Source organism: Podarcis raffonei, chromosome 8, assembly GCF_027172205.1.
Source record: "Podarcis raffonei isolate rPodRaf1 chromosome 8, rPodRaf1.pri, whole genome shotgun sequence".
In the NCBI taxonomy this organism is placed as follows: domain Eukaryota; kingdom Metazoa; phylum Chordata; class Lepidosauria; order Squamata; family Lacertidae; genus Podarcis; species Podarcis raffonei.
In genome coordinates, this window is record NC_070609.1 from 836004 (window position 1) to 857318 (window position 21315).

Below are 21315 nucleotides of genomic sequence, written 5' to 3' on the forward strand. Positions count from 1 at the left end.
TCCGGCTTCTTCCCGGCCAGGCGCCCCCCTCCCAGGCCCCCCTCTTGCTGGGACACGGCTCTCTGCCCCCCCAGACCCGCCCAGGAGCCCCCAAGAGAGACACCCCCGGGCCCCCCACCTGGCCCCCCCAAGACCCCCCTGGAAGGCTCCCCCGCCCAGACGCCCCAGGCCGAGAGAGGGGCTCCTCCTCCGGGACACGGGTTCCCCCTTCCCACGCACACGCGCCCAGTCCGGCTTCTTCCCGGCCAGGCGCCCCCCTCCCAGGCCCCCCTCTTGCTGGGACACGGCTCTCTGCCCCCCAGGAGCCCCCTAGAGAGACACCCCCGGGCCCCCCACCTGGCCCCCCCAAGACCCCCCTGGAAGGCTCTCCGCTCCCCCGCCCAGACGCCCCAGGCCGAGAGAGGGGCTCCTCCTCCGGGACACGGGTTCCCCCTTCCCACGCACACGCGCCCAGTCCGGCTTCTTCCCGGCCAGGCGCCCCCCTCCCAGGCCCCCCTCTTGCTGGGACACGGCTCTCTGCCCCCCAGGAGCCCCCAAGAGAGACACCCCCGGGCCCCCCACCTGGCCCCCCCAAGACCCCCCTGGAAGGCTCCCCCGCTCCAGGCCGAGAGAGGGGCTCCTCCTCCGGGACACGGGTTCCCCCTTCCCACGCACACGCGCCCAGTCCGGCTTCTTCCCGGCCAGGCGCCCCCCTCCCAGGCCCCCCTCTTGCTGGGACACGGCTCTCTGCCCCCCCAGACCCGCCCAGGAGCCCCCAAAAGAGACACCCCGGGCCCCCCACCTGGCCCCCCAAGACCCCCCTGGAAGGCTCCCCCGCCCAGACGCCCCAGGCAGAGAGAGGGGCTCCTCCTCCGGGACACGGGTTCCCCCTTCCCACGCACCCGCGCCCAGTCCGGCTTCTTCCCGGCCAGGCGCCCCCTCCCAGGCCCCCCTCTTGCTGGGACACGGCTCTCTGCCCCCCCAGACCCGCCCAGGAGCCCCCAAGAGAGACACCCCCGGAACCCCCAAGACCCCCCTGGAAGGCTCCTCGCTCCCCCGCCCAGACGCCCCAGGCCGAGAGAGGGGCTCCTCCTCCGGGACACGGGTTCCCCCTTCCCACGCACACGCGCCCAGTCCGGCTTCTTCCCGGCCAGGCGCCCCCCTCCCAGGCCCCCCTCTTGCTGGGACACGGCTCTCTGCCCCCCCAGACCCGCCCAGGAGCCCCCCAGAGAGACACCCCCGGGCCCCCCACCTGGCCCCTGGGCCCCCCCTGGAAGGCTCCCCCGCCCAGACGCCCCAGGCCGAGAGAGGGGCTCCTCCTCCGGGACACGGGTTCCCCCTTCCCACGCACACGCGCCCACTCCGGCTTCTTCCCGGCCAGGCGCCCCCCGGGCAGGCCCCCCTCTTGTTGGGACACGGCTCTCTGCCCCCCAGGAGCCCCCTAGAGAGACACCCCCGGGCCCCCCACCTGGCACCCCCAAGACCCCCCTGGAAGGCTCTCCGCTCCCCCGCCCAGACGCCCCAGGCCGAGAGAGGGGCTCCTCCTCCGGGACACGGGTTCCCCCTTCCCACGCACACGCGCCCAGTCCGGCTTCTTCCCGGCCAGGCACCCCCCTCCCAGGCCCCCCTCTTGCTGGGACACGGCTCTCTGCCCCCCCAGACCCGCCCAGGAGCCCCCAAGAGAGACACCCCGGGCCCCCCACCTGCCCCCCCAAGACCCCCCTGGAAGGCTCCCCCGCCCAGACGCCCCAGGCAGAGAGAGGGGCTCCTCCTCCGGGACACGGGTTCCCCCTTCCCACGCACACGCGCCCAGTCCGGCTTCTTCCCGGCCAGGCGCCCCCCGGGCAGGCCCCCCTCTTGCTGGGACACGGCTCTCTGCCCCCCCAGACCCGCCCAGGAGCCCCCAAGAGAGACACCCCGGGCCCCCCACCTGGCCCCCCCAAGACCCCCCTGGAAGGCTCCCCCGCCCAGACGCCCCAGGCCGAGAGAGGGGCTCCTCCTCCGGGACACGGGTTCCCCCTTCCCACGCACACGCGCCCAGTCCGGCTTCTTCCCGGCCAGGCGCCCCCTCCCAGGCCCCCCTCTTGCTGGGACACGGCTCTCTGCCCCCCCCAGACCCGCCCAGGAGCCCCCAAGAGAGACACCCCCGGGCCCCCCACCTGGCCCCCCCAAGACCCCCCTGGAAGGCTCCCCCGCCCAGACGCCCCAGGCCGAGAGAGGGGCTCCTCCTCCGGGACACGGGTTCCCCCTTCCCACGCACACGCGCCCAGTCTGGCTTCTTCCCGGCCAGGCGCCCCCCTCCCAGGTCCCCCTCTTGCTGGGACACGGCTCTCTGCCCCGCAGCCCCCCAGGAGCCCCCAAGGGAGACACCCCCGGGCCCCCCATAGACCCCCCTGGAAGGCTCCCCCGCCCAGACGCCCCTTGGCAGCCCCAGGCCGAGAGAGGGGCTCCTCCTCCGGGACACGGGTTCCCCCTTCCCACGCACACGCGCCCAGTCCGGCTTCTTCCCGGCCAGGCGACCCCCTCCCAGGCCCCCCTCTTGCTGGGACACGGCTCTCTGCCCCCCCAGACCCGCCCAGGAGCCCCCAAGAGAGACACCGCCGGGCCCCCCACCTGGCACCCCCAAGACCCCCCTGGAAGGCTCCCCCGCCCAGACGCCCCTTGGCAGCCCCAGGCCGAGAGAGGGGCTCCTCCTCCGGGACACGGGTTCCCCCTTCCCACGCACACGCGCCCAGTCCGGCTTCTTCCCGGCCAGGCGCCCCCCTCCCAGGCCCCCCTCTTGCTGGGACACGGCTCTCTGCCCCCCCAGACCCGCCCAGGACACACCCGGGCCCCCCACCTGGCCCCCCCAAGACCCCCCTGGAAGGCTCCCCCGCCCAGACGCCCCAGGCCGAGAGAGGGGCTCCTCCTCCGGGACACGGGTTCCCCCTTCCCACGCACACGCGCCCAGTCCGGCTTCTTCCCGGCCAGGCGCCCCCCTCCCAGGCCCCCCTCTTGCTGGGACACGGCTCTCTGCCCCCCAGACCCGCCCAGGAGCCCCCAAGAGAGACACCCCGGGCCCCCCACCTGGCCCCTGGGCCCCCCCTGGAAGGCTCCCCCGCCCAGACGCCCCAGGCCGAGAGAGGGGCTCCTCCTCCGGGACACGGGTTCCCCCTTCCCACGCACACGCGCCCACTCCGGCTTCTTCCCGGCCAGGCGCCCCCCGGGCAGGCCCCCCTCTTGCTGGGACACGGCTCTCTGCCCCCCAGGAGCCCCCTAGAGAGACACCCCCGGGCCCCCCACCTGGCACCCCCAAGACCCCCCTGGAAGGCTCTCCGCTCCCCCGCCCAGACGCCCCAGGCCGAGAGAGGGGCTCCTCCTCCGGGACACGGGTTCCCCCTTCCCACGCACACGCGCCCAGTCCGGCTTCTTCCCGGCCAGGCACCCCCCTCCCAGGCCCCCCTCTTGCTGGGACACGGCTCTCTGCCCCCCCAGACCCGCCCAGGAGCCCCCAAGAGAGACACCCCGGGCCCCCCACCTGCCCCCCCAAGACCCCCCTGGAAGGCTCCCCCGCCCAGACGCCCCAGGCAGAGAGAGGGGCTCCTCCTCCGGGACACGGGTTCCCCCTTCCCACGCACACGCGCCCAGTCCGGCTTCTTCCCGGCCAGGCGCCCCCCGGGCAGGCCCCCCTCTTGCTGGGACACGGCTCTCTGCCCCCCCAGACCCGCCCAGGAGCCCCCAAGAGAGACACCCCGGGCCCCCCACCTGGCCCCCCCAAGACCCCCCTGGAAGGCTCCCCCGCCCAGACGCCCCAGGCCGAGAGAGGGGCTCCTCCTCCGGGACACGGGTTCCCCCTTCCCACGCACACGCGCCCAGTCCGGCTTCTTCCCGGCCAGGCGCCCCCTCCCAGGCCCCCCTCTTGCTGGGACACGGCTCTCTGCCCCCCCCCAGACCCGCCCAGGAGCCCCCAAGAGAGACACCCCCGGGCCCCCCACCTGGCCCCCCCAAGACCCCCCTGGAAGGCTCCCCCGCCCAGACGCCCCAGGCCGAGAGAGGGGCTCCTCCTCCGGGACACGGGTTCCCCCTTCCCACGCACACGCGCCCAGTCTGGCTTCTTCCCGGCCAGGCGCCCCCCTCCCAGGTCCCCCTCTTGCTGGGACACGGCTCTCTGCCCCGCAGCCCCCCAGGAGCCCCCAAGGGAGACACCCCCGGGCCCCCCATAGACCCCCCTGGAAGGCTCCCCCGCCCAGACGCCCCTTGGCAGCCCCAGGCCGAGAGAGGGGCTCCTCCTCCGGGACACGGGTTCCCCCTTCCCACGCACACGCGCCCAGTCCGGCTTCTTCCCGGCCAGGCGACCCCCTCCCAGGCCCCCCTCTTGCTGGGACACGGCTCTCTGCCCCCCCAGACCCGCCCAGGAGCCCCCAAGAGAGACACCGCCGGGCCCCCCACCTGGCACCCCCAAGACCCCCCTGGAAGGCTCCCCCGCCCAGACGCCCCTTGGCAGCCCCAGGCCGAGAGAGGGGCTCCTCCTCCGGGACACGGGTTCCCCCTTCCCACGCACACGCGCCCAGTCCGGCTTCTTCCCGGCCAGGCGCCCCCCTCCCAGGCCCCCCTCTTGCTGGGACACGGCTCTCTGCCCCCCCAGACCCGCCCAGGACACACCCGGGCCCCCCACCTGGCCCCCCCAAGACCCCCCTGGAAGGCTCCCCCGCCCAGACGCCCCAGGCCGAGAGAGGGGCTCCTCCTCCGGGACACGGGTTCCCCCTTCCCACGCACACGCGCCCAGTCCGGCTTCTTCCCGGCCAGGCGCCCCCCTCCCAGGCCCCCCTCTTGCTGGGACACGGCTCTCTGCCCCCCAGACCCGCCCAGGAGCCCCCAAGAGAGACACCCCGGGCCCCCCACCTGGCCCCTGGGCCCCCCCTGGAAGGCTCCCCCGCCCAGACGCCCCAGGCCGAGAGAGGGGCTCCTCCTCCGGGACACGGGTTCCCCCTTCCCACGCACACGCGCCCACTCCGGCTTCTTCCCGGCCAGGCGCCCCCCGGGCAGGCCCCCCTCTTGCTGGGACACGGCTCTCTGCCCCCCAGGAGCCCCCTAGAGAGACACCCCCGGGCCCCCCACCTGGCACCCCCAAGACCCCCCTGGAAGGCTCTCCGCTCCCCCGCCCAGACGCCCCAGGCCGAGAGAGGGGCTCCTCCTCCGGGACACGGGTTCCCCCTTCCCACGCACACGCGCCCAGTCCGGCTTCTTCCCGGCCAGGCACCCCCCTCCCAGGCCCCCCTCTTGCTGGGACACGGCTCTCTGCCCCCCCAGACCCGCCCAGGAGCCCCCAAGAGAGACACCCCGGGCCCCCCACCTGCCCCCCCAAGACCCCCCTGGAAGGCTCCCCCGCCCAGACGCCCCAGGCAGAGAGAGGGGCTCCTCCTCCGGGACACGGGTTCCCCCTTCCCACGCACACGCGCCCAGTCCGGCTTCTTCCCGGCCAGGCGCCCCCCGGGCAGGCCCCCCTCTTGCTGGGACACGGCTCTCTGCCCCCCCAGACCCGCCCAGGAGCCCCCAAGAGAGACACCCCGGGCCCCCCACCTGGCCCCCCCAAGACCCCCCTGGAAGGCTCCCCCGCCCAGACGCCCCAGGCCGAGAGAGGGGCTCCTCCTCCGGGACACGGGTTCCCCCTTCCCACGCACACGCGCCCAGTCTGGCTTCTTCCCGGCCAGGCGCCCCCTCCCAGGCCCCCCTCTTGCTGGGACACGGCTCTCTGCCCCCCCCAGACCCGCCCAGGAGCCCCCAAGAGAGACACCCCGGGCCCCCCACCTGCCCCCCCAAGACCCCCCTGGAAGGCTCCCCCGCCCAGACGCCCCAGGCCGAGAGAGGGGCTCCTCCTCCGGGACACGGGTTCCCCCTTCCCACGCACACGCGCCCAGTCCGGCTTCTTCCCGGCCAGGCGCCCCCCGGGCAGGCCCCCCTCTTGCTGGGACACGGCTCTCTGCCCCCCCAGACCCGCCCAGGAGCCCCCAAGAGAGACACCCCGGGCCCCCCACCTGGCCCCCCAAGACCCCCCTGGAAGGCTCCCCCGCCCAGACGCCCCAGGCCGAGAGAGGGGCTCCTCCTCCGGGACACGGGTTCCCCCTTCCCACGCACACGCGCCCAGTCCGGCTTCTTCCCGGCCAGGCACCCCCCTCCCAGGCCCCCCTCTTGCTGGGACACGGCTCTCTGCCCCCCAGGAGCCCCCAAGAGAGACACCCCCGGGCCCCCCACCTGGCCCCCCCAAGACCCCCCTGGAAGGCTCTCCGCTCCCCCGCCCAGACGCCCCAGGCCGAGAGAGGGGCTCCTCCTCCGGGACACGGGTTCCCCCTTCCCACGCACACGCGCCCAGTCCGGCTTCTTCCCGGCCAGGCGCCCCCCTCCCAGGCCCCCCTCTTGCTGGGACACGGCTCTCTGCCCCCCAGGAGCCCCCTAGAGAGACACCCCCGGGCCCCCCACCTGGCCCCCCAAGACCCCCCTGGAAGGCTCCCCCGCCCAGACGCCCCTTGGCAGCCCCAGGCAGAGAGAGGGGCTCCTCCTCCGGGACACGGGTTCCCCCTTCCCACGCGCACGCGCCCAGTCCGGCTTCTTCCCGGCCAGGCACCCCCCTCCCAGGCCCCCCTCTTGCTGGGACACGGCTCTCTGCCCCCCCAGGAGCCCCCAAGAGAGACACCCCCGGGCCCCCCACCTGGCCCCTGGGCCCCCCCTGGAAGGCTCCCCGCTCCCCCGCCCCAGGCCGAGAGAGGGGCTCCTCCTCCGGGACACGGGTTCCCCCTTCCCACGCACACGCGCCCAGTCCGGCTTCTTCCCGGCCAGGCGCCCCCCGGGCAGGCCCCCCTCTTGCTGGGACACGGCTCTCTGCCCCCCCAGACCCACCCAGGAGCCCCCAAGAGAGACACCCCCGGGCCCCCCACCTGGCCCCTGGGCCCCCCCTGGAAGGCTCCCCGCTCCCCCGCCCCAGGCCGAGAGAGGGGCTCCTCCTCCGGGACACGGGTTCCCCCTTCCCACGCACACGCGCCCAGTCCGGCTTCTTCCCGGCCAGGCGCCCCCCTCCCAGGCCCCCCTCTTGCTGGGACACGGCTCTCTGCCCCCCAGGAGCCCCCTAGAGAGACACCCCCGGGCCCCCCACCTGGCCCCCCAAGACCCCCCTGGAAGGCTCCCCCGCCCAGACGCCCCTTGGCAGCCCCAGGCAGAGAGAGGGGCTCCTCCTCCGGGACACGGGTTCCCCCTTCCCACGCGCACGCGCCCAGTCCGGCTTCTTCCCGGCCAGGCACCCCCCTCCCAGGCCCCCCTCTTGCTGGGACACGGCTCTCTGCCCCCCCAGGAGCCCCCAAGAGAGACACCCCCGGGCCCCCCACCTGGCCCCTGGGCCCCCCCTGGAAGGCTCCCCGCTCCCCCGCCCCAGGCCGAGAGAGGGGCTCCTCCTCCGGGACACGGGTTCCCCCTTCCCACGCCCCTCCTCTCCCCCCTGGCGGGCCCAAGGGCGGCCTCTTCCCCTCCGAGGGAGCAGCTCTGCGCCTGCGCGACGCCCCGGACGGCTCCGCGGGAGAGAGAAGGGTTAAGGGGCGCCGAGCTGGCTTCCTAGAGAGGACAGGAAAGGAAGGAAGGAAGGCAGGCGGGCCGCTGCTCCCCCCTCCCCCTCTGACGTCCCTTCCGGCCTGGCCCTCGCCTGCCGGGCTCTGGTGGGTCTCCTCTGGGGAAGCCTGCGGAACTCCCTGCCCCGCGGCGCTGAGGTAAACTCCTGGCTCTCGGCGAGAGAGAGAGGCGGGGCGGAGCCTGCCAGGGGACCCGGGCAGGGCGGAGGGAGGGAGGGAGGGAGGGAGGGAGGGAGGGAGGGGGTGGGGGGCCCCCCTGCCGCCCAAGCTTCCCCGGGGGTCTCCGAGGGACTCTCGGCATCCTTCACAAACGACGCTTCTTTTCTCCCCCCTCATTTTCCTTCCTGGCAATAGATGTGGTTCATGTTTGAAAGGAGGTGGGCGAAAGTGGCGTCCAGTGCCCCGTATCTTTTGATCAAAGATAAAGCCAAGTAATCTAAATCAGCGCACAAACAGAAAGGAGGGTTATTCCTGCTTCTCTTTCCTTGGCATCTTGCAAGAACCTTAATTTTAACTTGACATTTTCCCTGCCATGAAAAATGAGATAAATATTTCGGCATCTCCCACCTTGACATATGCTTTAATTTCAGCACATAATTATTTTGAAACAACATAAACTGGTATTTGTCACAGTAACACACAAATATTTCCTTTTCTGTTTGAAACCCTGTTTCCGCCACCAAAACCTTCTGGTCTTCTCCTATCATATTCTTTGATAACCTTTTCCTTTTCTGGTGATTAATTTAAAGCCTGCGAACATATCAGATGCAACACAGATGGAGCCTGTGTGTGTGTGTGTTGTTTCCTCTTGTTTTTTGAATAACTTTTTATTGGGTTTTATAAAGAAGGATCATAGGTATAATAAAGAATAGAATTAAATAAAGCAAGTCTTCTCATGCCATTTGTATATCACAAAAGCAGCATAATAACTTTGCCACATCAGGTTCATTATCAGTGGTCAGCATATGACTTTTGGGTTAATGCATTGGTTTGAACGCGACCAAAAATAAAGGGGAAACAGAACAGAGCGAACAGAGAGCATTCCACATGGCAAAGCCCTTGTGGTTGTGCTTCGATTAAGGGTGAGTCATGGGCCTTTCTCCTCTTCCATTGCCAACTAAACAATATAAAGTCTTGCTCTGTTGATGAACTTAGGCCCAGAAATGAACTGGCAACCAATGCAGGTCTTTAAAACAGGAACTACATGTATTCCAAAGGATTTTCGTGGCTCTTCAGTGAGGAGGGGTAGATGCCACCTGTCAGGCTTCCGGGAATCCCATCCCTCCCCCAGTGGCCAGCCAAGAAGTAGACAACAAGAAGAGTTCCGGCCGAGTCCTTTATTCAATATTTACAGAGAGAGACTTTGAACAGTGCCTCTCCATCGCAGTAATGGCGATGTTCTGAGTAAAGTCCCACACCTCTCTCTCTCCTACGTCATCCCTGCGTCGGCTGATCTGTGCTTTCTGCCTCTGAGCTTCCTGTTCTCCTACTCTCAATGCACGCTGGATCCTGGGAGAAGGAGGGTCAGGAATGCTTTCTGAAGACACAGAGTCTGTCAGCTGTCTCTCCCCTGGTGCTGCTGCTTCTTCCTCCTGCTGCTCTCACAATATTTCCCAGCTTCTCCCCTCTGCAGCCTCTGAACTATGACCTTCTGCAAACCACTGTTGTAAATCTATACTGTCCTCCTCGGGAAGGTTCAGGAGGAGGGAAGGGGGTCTCCAGCATTCCTCTTGGGTCCAGTCCCGGACACCACCTGGAGCCTGTTGGAGAAAAGGTGGGATAGAAATGCCATTAGTAAAAGAGGGAACCCAGTTGAGAACCCAACCGCTGCATTTGAGTCCAGTTTCTGAGGCGTCGTCCAGGGCAGTTCCACCCAGAGGGCATTGCAACCTTCCCGTCGGATCCAGAGCAGGAAGTCCCATGGCCACATCCTGTCTGTGCCAAAGGGACGGTGGCTGGAGCTAGACATGAGCCCTGCTGCTCACCAAGCCACCCAAGCAGATATGGCTGGGTTGGGGTGAAGCTCTGGACTATGAAGTGGGGTTGGGAGGGACCCCCACTATTGCTCTGGCTCCAAATTACACGTCATACAAATGACTCACTTGTCATTCACAGTTATGACTTCATACACCTTGCATTAGTACCCACAGAACTTGGCAGAGGACCAAGGGGCTCCTTCCGATCTCTTGGAGACTTCTGGAGAGCCCAGATGGATGAGCAATTCTCAGCTGGCCCTGAAACAGGAAGAGGCCACGCCCTGGAAACTGGGAGCAGTGGGGGATTGTGTGAAAACTCCATGCAGAAGATCCTGGATGAGGAGGACACCCTTTGCTCAGCTGTGCAGAGCCAGCAGCTCAGGCAGTTCTGCTACCAGGAGGCCAAAGGACCCCGAGAGGTTTGCAGCCAATTCTACCACCTTGACCATCAGTGGCTGAAGCCAGAAAGGCACACAAAAGCTGAGATGCTGGACCTGGTGATCTTGGAGCAGTTCCTGGCTGTCCTTCCAGAAGAGATGGAGATCTGGGTGAGGGAATGCGGAGCGGAGACCACTTCCCAGGCGGTGGCCCTGGCCGAAGGTTTCCTCCTGAGTCAGGCAGAGGAGAGGAAGCAGGCAGAGCAGCAGGTGAGAGAGACTTTCCTCTGGATATTCCCAAGGGGCTCCAAAGAGGAAGGAGAATATTCCCAAATCATTTCCTAATGGCCCATCCTTTTTTGGAAAGCATCTAGGAACAGATATTATTATTATTTATGACACCCATGTGGCTGGGTGCCTTCCAGCACATATAAAAGCATAAGAAGACATCAGATGTCTTTTAAAAGTTATGCATTTTCTTATCTCCTTCTCACCTGATGGGAGGGCATTCCCCAGGGTGGGTGCCACTGTGGAGAAGGTCTTCTGCCTGGTTCCCTGTAACTTCACTTACCACAGTGAGGGAATCAGCAGAAGACCCTCCGAACTGGACCTCAGTTCATGGAGACGCTCCTTTGGGTATAGTGGGCCTTTGAGGCCGTTTAGGGCTTTAAGGTTCAGCACCAACACTTTGAATTGTGCTGGGAAACGTTCTGGGAGCCAGTGAAGATCCTTGAGGACCAATGTTTCATGGTCCTGGCAGCCAACCCCAGACACCAGTCTAGCAGAAGCAGGAAGCAGCTTTCACCTCTGTCCCCCGAAAGCGCTTGCCTCTGCCATTCCTTTTCTAACCCTTCTCCCCATTCTCTGTTTTGAATCCTTGTTGCTCTTTCAGAGGAAGGATCTTTTGGCAGAAATGGGTCTTGATTCTTCTGAGGCAGAGAAGACTCCGCTGGACGCCAGAGTGAGGCCTCTGGGTAAGGAGGAAAGAGTGTTTTCTCCCCCGTTTTGTCACATTCTCTTGGTTTTGAAACTAATCTCTGAGTTCTTTGCATCTTTTGGGGGAAGACACCTGGAGCCCAGAGCTCGGGGGGGGGGGAGATGTATTTTTGCACAACTATTATATGAAATGGGTTGTTGTTGTTGTTTAGTCGTTTAGTCGTGTCCGACTCTTCGTGACCCCATGGACCAGAGAACACTAGTGACCTCTGTCCTCCACTGCCTCCTGCAGTTTGGTCAAACTCATGCTGGTAACCTCGAAAACACTATCCAACCATCTCGTCCTCTGTCGTCCCCTTCTCCTTGTACCCTCCATCTTTCCCAACATCAGTGTCTTCTCCAGGGAGTCTTCTCTTCTCATGAGGTGGCCAAAGTACTGGAGCCTCAGCTTCAGGATCTGTCCTTCCAGTGAGCACTCAGGGCTGATTTCCTTAAGAATGGATGCGTTTGATCTTCTTGCAGTCCATGGGACTCTCAAGAGTCTTCTCCAGCACCAGAATTCAAAAGCATCAATTCTTCGGCGATCAGCCTTCTTTATGGTCCAGCTCTCACTTCCATACATCACTACTGGGAAAACCATGGCTTTAACTATACGGACCTTTGTTGTCAAGGTGACGTCTCTACTTCTCAAGATGCTATCTAGGCCTGTCATTGCCCTTCTCCCAAGAAGCAGGCGTCTTTTAATTTCGTGGCTGCTGTCACCATCTGCAGTGATCATGGAGCCCAAGAAAGTAAAATCTCTCACTGCCTCCATTTCTTCCCCTTCTATTTGCCAGGAGGTGATGGGACCAGTGGCCATGATCTTCGTTTTTTTGATGTTGAGCCTCAGACCATATTTTGCGCTCTCCTCTTTCACCCTCATTAAAAGGTTCTTTAATTCCTCCTCACTTTCTGCCATCAAGGTTGTGTCATCTGCATATCTGAGGTTGTTGATATTTCTTCTGGCAATCTTAATTCCAGCTTGGGATTCATCCAGCCCAGCCTTTCGCATGATGTATTCTGCATATAAATTAAATAAGCAGGGAGATAAAATACAGCCTTGCCGTACTCCTTTCCCAATTTTGAACCAAATGAAATGGGTACAAATGTCCAAATGTACTCAGCAGGGGAGACGTTTACGATAGTAATTTGATTAGTTTAAAATTACAGTTCATTAATGGCCTCATTATAACAATGCGAAATTACAATACAATTAGTAATACCAATCTTTAAGATATCAAATTATATAATATAGGTGCCCTCCCCCGCATGCTAAAACTGATGGTTTGATGATTTTCTTGATTTCTGCATTCCAAAATCTTATTATTTTCAATTACGCTCTGTAATGGTTCTAGGGGTTGCTCGTGCGTAAGTCGTCGCCACACCTGGCTAGGTTACCTGGGTGAACCTTTTCTTTTCTTTCTTTCTTTCTTTTTTTTTTTTTGCTTTCAACTCTTTATTGGCATTTCAGCAATTCAAAATCTCAAGCTTTGAACAATGGTTTAGAGGCAGTTCTTGCTTCAACCCATTCGCCCTCTGCTTTGCTATAAAATGCAGATCAAGCTCAACAGGTAGAAACCCCAAAGCCGGGTGGGTGGGAGAGAGAATCGCGCTATGTATAGCTTCATACCTTTGCAGAAAGATGGAAATTGCAAACACAGTATTTTACGGATGCAAATGAAACCCACCTTCTCCAACAATAATGAATGAGGATAGGAAGAAAGAGTAAAGAAACAGCCTTGCCATGTAAAACTCTAAACGAAGGAAGGATTCTGTTTTGCGGCACAGTCCTGAGGAGCGGGGCAAGGGGGAGCCTCCCACCACAAGCCTCAAACACCCTGACAGCACCTCAGCAGATGGCGTAACGGACCAGGCGCAAGCCACGGATCTCTCACAGTCTCTGGCAATGTCGCAAAATGGTCAGGATGCTGTGGAAACGCTTGTCTGCCTTGAGCTGTGTAAATTCTTCCACATCGGCCTCCACGATGAAGAAGTGGCCTTTTGTATTCTTTGTTTCCTCTTCCTTGAATCTGAAGAAGAGGTTCCTCACAGCGCCGGACATTGTCTTAGGGGACTGGTGCATGATCTTGTACTTGCTAACCACAGCCTTGTTGATTTCCTGAAGGACTGCATTGACTTGGTTGTACGTCAGGCGGCCTCGCATGTACGCAGGAATGCTTTCAAACTCCTCTTCCGTTAACAAGGCTGCTTGTTTGATGCATCTGGGCTCTTTCACTGGCTTCTTCCCACCGGCAACCTCAGCATCTTTGCACTGTGCTTCATCCTTCACCGTGATGCCCTGGGTGCTGCTTGGGATTCCTCTGGGCAGGTGAATAGGCATGTTTTCCTCAAGATGCTGAGCTTCATTGTAGTACCTCTCAATCGTTTCCTGGAGCTCCTTGAGTTGACTCTGCTGGTTCTCCTGATGGTTGACTTCTGTCTCCAGTTTATTGAGGATGTTGTTTAAAAGCGATACCTCATGAATTATCTTGCTAAGCACTGTCTTCAAAGATGGTTCCTGGTCTATTTTTCTCAGCTGAAGTGACTTTTTGATATTTGAAATCTTTGTGTTCATGTGAGAACATAAGTCGTTAAAATCTGAAGTCAAATTATATTTTTCGTCACTGAGCTCCAGAGGTGCCCCCTCCTTGCCCTCCATATCCAGGCCCGCAGCAGAGGTGAAGACCCTCCTTCCCGCAGCGCCGCTAGAGGCTCTCTCTGGGTGAACCTTTTCTGTCTGGACAGCCCTTCACTTCGTGGCTGTCTCAGTCGCTGGCAGAATCCGTCAGTGGGCGTTTCTTGAACTTCTTCCAGCAAAGAAGTTCTTTGACGCCTAGTCTCCTCCTACTCTCCCTGCGCGGAAGTCTTCTGCGCAGGGAGGGTGTGGGCAGCGGAGGACCCGTGCTCTCCCCGCTGGTCTCCGGCGAGGAGTCATGGAGCCTCCTCTCCGATTCCCCCATCTGCCCCCCTTCTCCACTGGTGCTATGCTGATTTCCTTCCCCAGCAGATGGGCTGCCTCTCTCCCTACTGGGACCCTCTCCGGCATCCCTCTGGAGCCTTCCCTCCGCCTCTGGCTCCGATGGCAGTTCCCTGACACCCTCCTGTCAAGATAAGAATCCTTTATACAAATAATATATAAAACTACAAGTGAGGCACTCCAGCGATATCCTTACTCTTCCCATGTGTGGCAATCTTCCTGTTCGTGATGTTTTTTTCCTGTCCTTGGAAAATATTTTATCTTTTCCTGGTTGTTGCTGTTCTCCACCATTCCTTGGGCGGAGCTAATATCCCCTTGTGGTTTCAGAAATTCTCCATTGCTCTGTCCTGTGCTTCGTTGTTTGGCAACTTTAACAGCAGCTGCAAAAATCACACTGTCCCAATAAATAATTAGTTTTCGCCATTTTTATTCTCTGCCTGGGAAAGAGAGGGATCGGTCAAACTGCAATTGACTCAGTAATTAGCCTTATCAGCTCCTACACAACTTTCAGATTCCTTACATCCCTCTGTCTGGCCTAAGATAAATGTGCATTTATCCAATTAGATTAAATTCCAAGTCCTTTTAGCATTAATCAGTTCAGTCTGTATATAATAAAGGACGGGGAAGAGTCAGCTCTAATTTTCCATCGTAAATATTTTGCAAAATAGAGCTTCCCTCCCTTTTTCCTTTTTGTTTTTACACACACAGTTCCATTTGATGTTATATTCCATATCTGCAATCCAGTTTCATCCCTGCTCACCTGTACATATATATTTTGAACTAGTATTCAATCGCAGGCTGCCAATTCATTAGTGTAGAGAATAAAGCTTTATATAAAGAATCTGTAGGCTCCCCTCCCCCACACCGTCTTTTGCACCAAATGAAGTCTTCTGTCAGATTCAAATCTTAAAGACCTTGCAGCTGGTTCAGTTCCGCAGTTTATGATCTCATCTCTTCCAGCAACGCCTGTACATTAGTCCAAATTGAGCTCTAATTGACAGGAGAACCTCTGCTTCTTAATGGCAGCGAAGGTGGGTTTTCGGCAGGCGAAGGGCTTTTGCACTCAGCGCCTCCCTGCCTCCCGCAATCCATGCCGGAGCCGGAACCTGGTACCAAGATGAACTGGGAGTGAAGCCCATTCCCCCCTGTCCCTGGGGGCAACTTGCAAGGAGAATTACCCTCAATCATCCTTGTTTTTCCTTTGCCAACGATCCTCCATTAAAGCAGAGCGGAACCGGAAGCTAGCAGGGGAGACTTGGACGAAGCCCCATCTGCACTTAGAGATGCACTGTTTCACCTCTGAGAGAAGCAGGCGCTCACGGTTTCCACTTACCTTTGTCTCTCCCAGCTGACGGAATGATGCCACCAAGACCTGCTCCTTCATCTTTTCATGGTGGTGGAGGGGCTGCAGCAGCTGTGGACCCAGATCAGGTAGGGAGAAGGAGCCTTGTGGGGAAGGAGCGCTGGGATGCAGACTGGCTGGACACAGTTGGATGCAGAGGAATGGTGGGAGGAGCCAGAGAAGAGGGAGCCGACTGGGAGGAGGAGGAGGAAGAGGAGGTGTCTGAAGCTGGAGAGGGAAGAGGGCTCAGGGAGCAGAGGGAGTCTGTGGCAGAGAGCAGCCCAGACTCCGAGGCAGAAGCTGCAGCAGGAGAGAGGGATGAGGAAGGCAGAGAGGGGTCTGGCCGCTGTAGAAAACAACAGAGACAAGTGAATGTTCTCTAAGAGGACAGCCTTTTTCCTTTTCTGTTAGGGTCCAGTGTGCTTTGAAGATGTGGCTGTCCATTTCACAGATGACGAGTGGGCGTTGCTGGATCCTGACCAGAGAGCTCTCCATAAGGAAGTCATGGAGGAGAATCGTGGGATCTTGGACTCTCTCGGTAAGGCTCCCTATTGGATCATCCTATCTGTTTTGTAATTCAAGACATCTCTCTATGTGACGAACCTCTGATATTTTGATGGGGCTCAACAGCGCCACCCACAGCACCTGGGATGTTAACACTCCCACAGCAAACCTTGCAGGGATGGCTATTGATTGTTTTCCCTGTGAATATTCTTCCTCCAGTTCTGTCATTTAAAACCATGATCAGGCTGTCTGAACTGCCCAGGCCTTCTTAAATGTAGGATTCAGAGTGATTTTTGACCAAAGAGTTGCTTGACAGATTCCACGACTGAACCTAACAAACTCCATCCCAAAACAGAGCCAGGCTTTTTGAATCTCAGGCAGTGAACCCTGTAGTAACAATAATGATAATTTTATTATTTTTACCCAACATCAAACATTAAAAACTTCCCAATACAGAGGTGCCTTCAGAAGTCCTCTAAAAGTTGCATCGTTATTTCCTTGACATCTGATGGGAGGGCGTTCCACAGGGTGACTTCCCCTATCGAGAAGGCCCCCCGCCTCGTCCTCTGTAACTTCTCACAAAAATGTAACATTTAAGTAAGGAAACTTTAATAATAATAATAATATTAATGCTGATATGACAAGTTTCTGCTGCATTCTGTGATGTCAAGAATTTATGAAAATTGGTTTAAGGTGATGCACATCATCATTAAATTATTAGCCACTAAAGAAATTGGCCATGTTTTAGATAATAATGAAAGCACATTTTATTTATGAAGATAGTACAGATGCATATTTAAATCTGAACAAAATGACGTTACCAGGTTAAGATGTACTTTTAAAAACTTGAGAGAGAAAACATCTAGTATTCAACTTGATTTGTATATAAAACTATACATAACAAAAGGAATAGTATAACATCTACATCCCTTCAGTTCTTTCTCTGTCACAAGCATTAATTAGCATTGTTTCATAATTTGGGGCTGCACTTCTTCCCGAGACTCTAATCCGTTTGCCTCTTAGTTTCAGGTGGTGATGAATTGGAAATGAAGAACAAGGGAGACCACAACGAAATCCACACAGTGGAGGAGCCATATCAGGATTCAGACTGTGGAGAGGGCTTCAGTCAGAGCTCCCATTCCACTTCCCATCAAAGAAATCCCCTTGAGAAGAAACCCTATCAGTGCTTGGAATGTGGAAAAAGCTTCACTTGGAAACAGAGTTTCGCTACCCATCAAAGAATTCATACAAAAGAGAAACCCTATCACTGCTTGGAGTGTGGAAAGAGCTTCAGTCAAAGCCACAACCTCACTTCCCATCGTAGAATTCATACAGGGGAGAAACCATATCACTGCGTGGAATGTGGAAAGAGCTTCAGTCAGAGGGCCAAGCTCACTTCCCATCGTAGAATTCATACAGGGGAGAAACCATATCACTGCGTGGAATGTGGAAAGAGCTTCACTTGGAAAAAGTGTTTCACTTCCCATCAAAGAATTCATACAGGGGAAAACCCCTATCAGTGCCTGGAATGTGGAAAGAGCTTCACCAGGAAAGAAAGTCTCACTGTCCATCAAAGAATTCATACAGGGGAGAAACCGTATCAGTGCTTGGAATGTGGAAAGAGCTTCACCTGGAAAATAAGTTTCACTTCCCATCAAAGAATTCATACAGGGGAAAACCCCTATCGGTGCCTGGAATGTGGAAAGAGCTTCGTTAACAGCGCCACACTCACTTACCATCAAAGAATTCATACAGGGGAGAAACCGTTTAAGTGCTTGGAATGTGGAAAGAGCTTCACCTGGAAAATAAGTTTGACTTCCCATCAAAGAATTCATACAGGGGAAAACCCCTATCGGTGCCTGGAATGTGGAAAGAGCTTCATTAACAGCGCCACACTCACTTACCATCAAAGAATTCATACAGGGGAAAACCGCTATCAGTGCTTGGAATGTGGAAAGAGCTTCAATCAGAGTGCCCATCTCGCTTCTCATCGTAGACTTCATACAGGGGAGAAACCATATCAGTGTGCGGAATGTGGAAAGAGCTTCATTAGAAAGCACAGTTTCACTTCCCATCAAAGAATTCATACAGGGGAGAAACCATATCAGTGCATGGAATGTGGAAAGAGCTTCAGTCAGAGGGCCAAGCTCACTTCCCATCAAAGGATTCATACAGGGGAGAAACCATATCAGTGTGCAGAATGTGGAAAGAGCTTCAAACAGAGTGCCCATCTCACTTCTCATCATAGACTTCATACAGGGGAGAAACCCTATCAGTGTGCGGAATGTGGAAAGAGCATCATTCCAAAGCACAGTTTCACTTCTCATCGTAGACTTCATACAGGGAAGAAAGCCTATCAGTGCATGGAGTGTGGAAAGAGCTTCATGAGAAAGAACAGTTTCATTTCTCATCAAAGAATTCATACAGGGGAGAAACCCTATCAGTGCTTGGAATGTGGAAAGAGCTTCAATCAGAGGGCCCATCTCACTTCTCATTGTAGACTTCATACAGGGGAGAAACCATATCAGTGTGCGGAATGTGGAAAGAGCTTCACCAGGAAAGAGAGTCTCACTGTCCATCAAAGAATTCATACAGGGGAGAAACCCTATCAGTGCTTGGAGTGTGGAAAGAGCTTCACCTGGAAAGAAAGTCTCATTGCCCATCAAAGAATTCATACAGGGGAGAAACCATATCAGTGCTTGGAATGTCGAAAGAGCTTCACCAGGAAAGTGTTACGATAATGAAGCAATGCTGCTGCAAAGTCCTAGCTTGAAAAGTAAACATGATGGGAATGTTGGGACTGCTGTGGGAACAGAGGGACTGTCATTTCACAGTGCGCAGCACCAGAATTACTTCAGAGTGTATTATGAGCTGTACAGGATGTACAGGAAGTTTTTGTTACAACACTGCTGGAGTTTGAAGAGAGCAGTCATGTTTTTTGTAACGCTCCAAAGACAGAAATAAAAGCATGTAAATACGTTTCTGTCTATCTCTTTCCCCTGCCTGGGGGAGGCAGGAAAGAGGGGTGTGTTCTTCTCATGTTTGAGAAGAATCGCCGATCGAGACCTTGCCTGCGCTTGCTGGGGAATGCAGCCAGGGAGGTCAACAGGGAATCAAGCCGGGTGCCTGGGACTGCTGCCAGCTTCTCATGAGAAGGGCTTGAATTTCCCAACAGAAAGAAAGTCTCACTTCCCATCAGAGAAATCTTACAGGGGAGAAGCCCTATCAGTGCCAAGAGTGTGATCGGAGGGATTTATGAAAGTCTGGTCTCATTTTTCAAGTTCTCTAAAAAAATACAGTTGGAGCTCTTAAAAGGACTTAGAACTGGCTGAAAAAGCTAAAATCAAGACAGACTTCGACAAGTTCGTTTCTCTTTGAAGGAAAAGGAGAATGTTAGCCGCTTTGAGACTCCTTAAAGGGAGTGAAAGGCCGGATATCAAATCCAAACTACTCCTCTTCTTCTTCTTGCAGGACCCCCTTTTCCTTCCTCTTTGCTCAGAGAGTCGGAAACAACTCTCTCTCAAGAGACCCTGGAGCCAAACGCTTGCAGAGTTTTCCTCTAGCTTCTGAAGCAAAGGGTGTACAGAAATCTGTTCCCCACGGAGGGAGAAGCTCGCCAGGCCCCCAAGGTCCCTGGATGAAGCAGCTCTGTGCCCTCACCACGCCCGGGGTGTTGGAAAAACGCCTGGGAAGGCCGCCACCTTCCCAAGACACCGAGACATCTCTCCGGTGGTCACCCTCTGGCTGTAAATCTTCCTCAGTCCCGAGAGACTGGTAATAAGCAACCCCTTCCTCCTGAGAGGAGCACACTCGTCTTCTGGCATCTCATTGCAGAAGAAAGAGACAATCAGTAGCTATAAACTACTTTATTCATTGTCTATACACAGAGAATCCACCAGCATGTCTGCTCTCTCTGAGCAGCAGAACAGAAGAGCGCACTTCACACAGAAGCGAAAGTAACTTTTCACAGTACTGAGACTGTGCTGAGACTTCCTGTCTCACACTCTCAGACACTCACATGATGTAAACAACCATTGAGCTGCTCTCTGAGCAGCTGGTGAGATAAAAATCCGCAGGGAAAGAGGACCAGCAAAAGGGTTAAGTGGCACCGAGCTGGCTTCCTAGAGAGGAATAAAGGGAGGAGGCTCCCCAGAGCACAAGCTCCGCCCCCATCTGGGCTTTTGTCTCTCTGCTCCGCAAGTGCTGCCTGGGGGCGCCTTCTGGGATCCGGTGAGTGGCCTTGGGGAGATGGGGGGTCCCAGGGCTGCAGGGGAGGGTCCCCCCCAAGAAGACCCCTCTGGGGCCCTGGCTCCTGAGAGAGAGAGAGAGATAGAAGGGAGCAGGGCGAGCTCCGCTTTGCAAGGGCTCAGGAGAACAGCCACGAGGGCCAGGGAGTCATGATGAGGGACCCCCAAAGTCATCTAGCCCACTCCCAGCCAGCCAGGAATCTTCTGCCCAGCCTGGGGCTTGAACCCAGGGCCCTGAGATCAAAGAGACTCGTGCTCTACCCACTGAGCTCTCCTGCCTTGTTCGGGTTCATTTCTGGAAGAGTCTGACAGAGAGAATGTGAGCTTGGTTTGTTCCACCTTACAAGGGTTAAAAGGAACTGAGCTACATTCCTAGAGAGGACAGGGAATAAGGGGGGGGGACGAGGTCCTCCCAAGCAAATGCCCCTTCCTCCTTCCCAGGATCCTCCCTGCAAGAGGGGTAGGGGGCTTTCATTTCCTCTGCAGGAGCTGCCTCAGTTTCCCTTCTGGCATCTGGTGAGTTTCCTCTCTTTTCTGCCCTAGGGTGCATTGGGGAGAAGTGGGGTGGGGGTGTCCCAGGGCTAAGAGGGAGGCTGCAAGTAACAAGAGGTCTGAAAGTCTTCCTTCGCATTCAAGAGACCGCTTGCTACAGTCACAGAAAATTGCTGATGTGTTAACCAAACTAAACCTGATGGATGCTAACCCTGTAGACACACCGATGACAACAGGTTATCAGGTAGATGATACTGAAGAAGCATTTTCTGACACTACACTGTACAGAAGTGTGCTAGGCAAACTAAACCTCATTGCTAGATGTTCAAGACCTGACACTGCAGTAAGCACAAATTTGCTAAGCAGACACATCAACAATCCTACTGTTAAGGACTGGAAAGCTCTGAAACGCATAGCACACTATTTGAATGGCACTATGCACTACAGACTGAGATTTAACAATCAAAAGTCAGGCGGTCTTGAGATATTTGCTGAAGCAAAACAGCAAGCTGGCTGGCAATCGCTTCCCAACTTGAACCCAAAGAATGTAGAATCATGAAGGCATACACAGCCTCTGGAAAGGTGATTCCACGCTGTTGCAACTCATGCCTTAGATTCTGCATTTCCATGAGGTGAGCACGTACATCTGCTCCATCAGCAAGTGCCATATCATGCAACTTGGCATAAAAGAACAAAGAAACGCCCACCTCTCTTCTTAAATGTGACTGTTGGAGACTGTCCCACATCTCTCTGGCTGAGGCCTTGTCACACAAAAGACACAACTCTTCAGGGGACACAATAAGCATCAGAGTTCCCCTTGCTTTGGAATCCTTAGCCTCCCATTCTCCGGTTAC

The 21315-nt window shown here is 57.6% G+C and overlaps 2 protein-coding genes across 4 annotated transcripts; one reads left to right on the top strand and one right to left on the bottom strand.

The window, feature by feature from the left end:
* The first annotated feature begins 9739 nt into the window (after positions 1-9739).
* On the top strand, positions 9740-20005 carry LOC128420153 (zinc finger protein 420-like). Of its 3 annotated transcripts, XM_053401662.1 has the most exons (7): positions 9746-10194; positions 10817-10898; positions 15225-15307; positions 15630-15756; positions 16746-17581; positions 17666-18447; positions 18897-20005. In XM_053401662.1, exons 1-7 carry the CDS (start codon positions 9781-9783, stop codon positions 18979-18981), a joined length of 2409 nt encoding a protein of 802 aa, XP_053257637.1. In that variant the 5' UTR covers positions 9746-9780; the 3' UTR covers positions 18982-20005. The 3 variants fall into 3 exon arrangements, with proteins under 3 accessions (XP_053257636.1, XP_053257637.1, XP_053257635.1); XM_053401661.1 differs by having other exon boundaries at positions 9740-10194; positions 16752-18447; XM_053401660.1 differs by having other exon boundaries at positions 9748-10194; positions 16746-18447.
* Positions 12563-13611, bottom strand: LOC128420180 (spindle and kinetochore-associated protein 1-like). The gene has a single exon (XM_053401718.1). It carries the CDS (start codon positions 13556-13558, stop codon positions 12791-12793), a length of 768 nt encoding a protein of 255 aa, XP_053257693.1. The 5' UTR covers positions 13559-13611; the 3' UTR covers positions 12563-12790.
* Positions 20006-21315: the final 1310 nt, after the last annotated feature.

What these genes read in the sequence shown, in the direction of transcription:
- LOC128420153 (XM_053401660.1), top strand. Translation starts at nt 9,781, where the DNA reads ATGGATGAGCAATTCTCAGCTGGCCCTGAAACAGGAAGAGGCCACGCC. An exon ending in GGAAGCAGGCAGAGCAGCAG is followed by an intron (nt 10,195 to 10,816) that starts GTGAGAGAGACT and finishes TTGCTCTTTCAG; the next exon opens with AGGAAGGATCTTTTGGCAGA. An exon ending in CAGCTGTGGACCCAGATCAG is followed by an intron (nt 15,308 to 15,629) that starts GTAGGGAGAAGG and finishes CTTTTCTGTTAG; the next exon opens with GGTCCAGTGTGCTTTGAAGA.
- LOC128420180 (XM_053401718.1), bottom strand. Translation starts at nt 13,558, where the DNA reads ATGGAGGGCAAGGAGGGGGCACCTCTGGAGCTCAGTGACGAAAAATAT.